General features: G+C 41.0%; 1 protein-coding gene across 1 annotated transcript; it reads left to right on the top strand.

Annotated features, from left to right (window-relative positions):
• Positions 1-261: 261 nt before the first annotated feature.
• On the top strand, positions 262-2,368 carry LOC107045100 (the record flags this gene model as incomplete). The annotated part of the gene is made up of 3 exons (XM_015267234.1): positions 262-377; positions 1,762-2,190; positions 2,330-2,368. Coding segments are annotated over 3 exons (584 nt in total), but the record flags the coding sequence as incomplete, so codon positions are not given.
• Between the last annotated feature and the right edge of the window lie 606 nt (positions 2,369-2,974).

The following is a 2,974-nucleotide window of genomic DNA, read 5'->3' on the forward strand; positions in this document are numbered from 1 at the left end:
ATGTCTGCGTGAGATTCTGATCAACAGCAGGAAAACGAGATGACTATGAGAGAAGGAGGAAAGGAAGTATGTGAAAACGAATATTGAGAAGGATTTATGGAAATAAATGACGCGTCAATTTTTTGATTCATTACATCTACGATCGTGGAGCTCGTGAAAACGCCCCAGAGGGTAACATGACATCAACTATTTCACTCGAATGGCTATTTTTTTTTAAACAGTAGGAAGGAAGTCCATGGTAATATTTTATTCGTATTTTAGAAGACCACCAGCAGCCTCAAGATGATGGAGATGGGGTCAATTTGAGGAGACCTCCGGTATCGGCCCCAAACATCCAGCAGCTCATCCAGCAGCAAGTGCTGGAGCAACTGAGGAATGTGAGTACCTATCAGATTTGGAGATCTCAAACCGAAAGTCCTTGAATTTCCTAGATATTTCTAGTAACTCTCTGAATTTCCTTCAAAGTTCTAGTAAGTTCTCTAGTTCCCTGGAATTTCCGAGAAACTTCTTGCAATTCTTAGAATGTGCTGCACTTCTTGAAACCCTCGATATTTCCTGAATTCCCTGGACAATTCAAGAAACACCCTAATTTCTCTCCAAATTTCCTAGGAATTCCTAAGAATCCATTCGATTGCTTTGAAATTACAGCAAATTGCTGGATTCTTTCTCCCAATTCATCGGAATGGCTAACGTTCTCCCAAAACTTTTTAAAACTCCCTGACTTTCCTCGCAAGTTCTAGAAACGCCCTGGTTACTCTCCAAATTACTGGAAATCCGTTGAAATTTCCTCGAAATTATCAGAAATCACTAGGATTGACTTCGAATTTCCCCGAATTCACTGGAANCTAGTTCACTCGAATTTTCGAGAAACTTCTTGCAATTCTTAGAATGTGCTGCACTTCTTGAAACCCTCGAAATTCCCTGAATTCCCTGGAAAATTCAAGAAACACCCTAATTTCTCTCCAAATTTCCTAGGAATTCCTAAGAATCCGTTCTATTGGTTTGAAATTGCAGCAAATTGCTGGATTCTTTCTCCCAATTCATCGGAATGTCTAAAGTTCCCCCAAAACTTCTCAAAACTCCCTGACTTTCCTCGCAAGTTCTAGAAACGCCCTGGTTACTCNCAAATTTTCTAGTAGGAATTCCATTCTATTGCTTTGAAATTACAGCAAATTGCTGGATTCTTTCTTCCAATTCATCGGAATGGCTAAAGTTCCCCCAAAACGTTTTAAAACTCCCTGACTTTCCTCGCAAGTTCTAGAAACGCCCTGGTTACTCTCCAAATTACTGGAAATCCGTTGAAATTTCCTCGAAATTATCAGAAATCACTAGGATTGACTTCGAATTTCCCCGAATTCACTGGAAATGACTAGAATGCCCTGAATTTCATCAAAATATCAAGGAACTTCTCCAACTGCCTGGAAATTTGTAGAAATCTTTTCAATTATTTCAGAATTTTCATAAATTTCTGGGATTCTCGGAAAAGTTCTAGAGACACCTTGAACTCTTTCGTAAGTTCACACAATCCCGAGAATTTCCTCGGAATTTCTCGATTTCTGTTGAATTCATTTGAATCTTCTCCACACTCCATGAATTCCCTGGAGACTTCTAGAAATGTTTTGAATTAGCATCAAATTTCTAGAAATTGCGTGGATGACCTCTAAATTTCGAGGAACTCCTGAAATCCCCTTGAAATTTACAGAAAATACCTGAATTCTCTCGAAAGAGGACTCTTTTCAACCGATTCCTTATTTTTTTTAGATCGGATTTCCGCCATCAGATCCTGCTGCAGAAGGAGCTAGAGTTGCTCCACAACCAGCGGTACCAGGACGTAGAGTCCCTCCAGCAGATGGAGACCCCCTACAGTCAGAGATACCTCCAGCACGTGGAGCAATCCCAGTTCCTGAAGGACAACCGGAGGATGTTCCAGAAAGGGCAGTCATGCGGGAGATCCTTCAGGAGCTCCAACTGCAAAGAGAAGCAAGAGAGAGAGAGGCAAGAGAGAGAGTGGAACGAGAAATAGAGGCAAGGGAGAGGGAGGAAGCAGAAAGGAAGAAGAAGGAGAAGAAGAGAGGGAGAAAATACTGGGGAGGGGGTGATAGATACCCAGGATATGCTGGTGGCCGTCGAGGGGGAGGGAGAGGAGGAGGAGGGTATGGGGGAAGGTACGGCGACAGAGGATGTCCTCCTGTAAGAACGACAATAAAAAACGTCCATACAACGAAAAATCGTCTCCGTTATTTCTTTCCTATTTAGCCGTCCCATTCCTTCGTCTTCATCAATAACATTTTGACTCTAAAATTGTCATGTCTTTATTATATTTTTGTAGAAACCCGCTGGAAAGCTCGTGGCTCGCTTTCATATGTGACATTTCAGATTTATTTGACTTCCAATTATCAANCCCTCAACCCCTATATATTCAATCATTTCGATAAATGAGAGAGTAAAATTATCGATCATGAATTGTTTCTTCTTCCGCATTACTCGCCTTAGTACTTACGCCCAGGACAGTCCTGTAAAATTGTTAGGTCGCGTCGAGAATGTCAGTGGGTTTTATGTTTTTTGGGTCGCTGATCACGAATCTATCGCTTACTTTTCCGAAAAATTGTCCCTTCAATTGTCATTAACAATTTTAATTGTTTAAAAGGCTTTATCTGGCAAACTATGATAGATATCGGAAAAATGTGCAAACAAAAGATATTTGATATGTAAAAATACTCATTTGTTGTTTTATACCTTTTCCCCCTAACTATGATAGATACCGAGTTATGGGGGTTGCAGCGGAGCAGGCGCCGCGTGAGTACTCGCGCAGGGTGTTGGCGCGCTCCGATGCGTATATCGGGACACTCGATGCAGATGGAGAAAAATAGTTGGAATGAAAAATATTTGCAATCAAATTTCCCATATAATTTTTTTTTTGAAATTTTTTCCTGCAACCAGCAGTTGATGAGATATTGACGCCATCATGCTGCGT

The sequence above is a fragment of the Diachasma alloeum genome, unplaced genomic scaffold, assembly GCF_001412515.2.
Source record: "Diachasma alloeum isolate Michigan unplaced genomic scaffold, Dall2.0 Dall_scaffold_00875, whole genome shotgun sequence".
NCBI classification, from domain to species: domain Eukaryota; kingdom Metazoa; phylum Arthropoda; class Insecta; order Hymenoptera; family Braconidae; genus Diachasma; species Diachasma alloeum.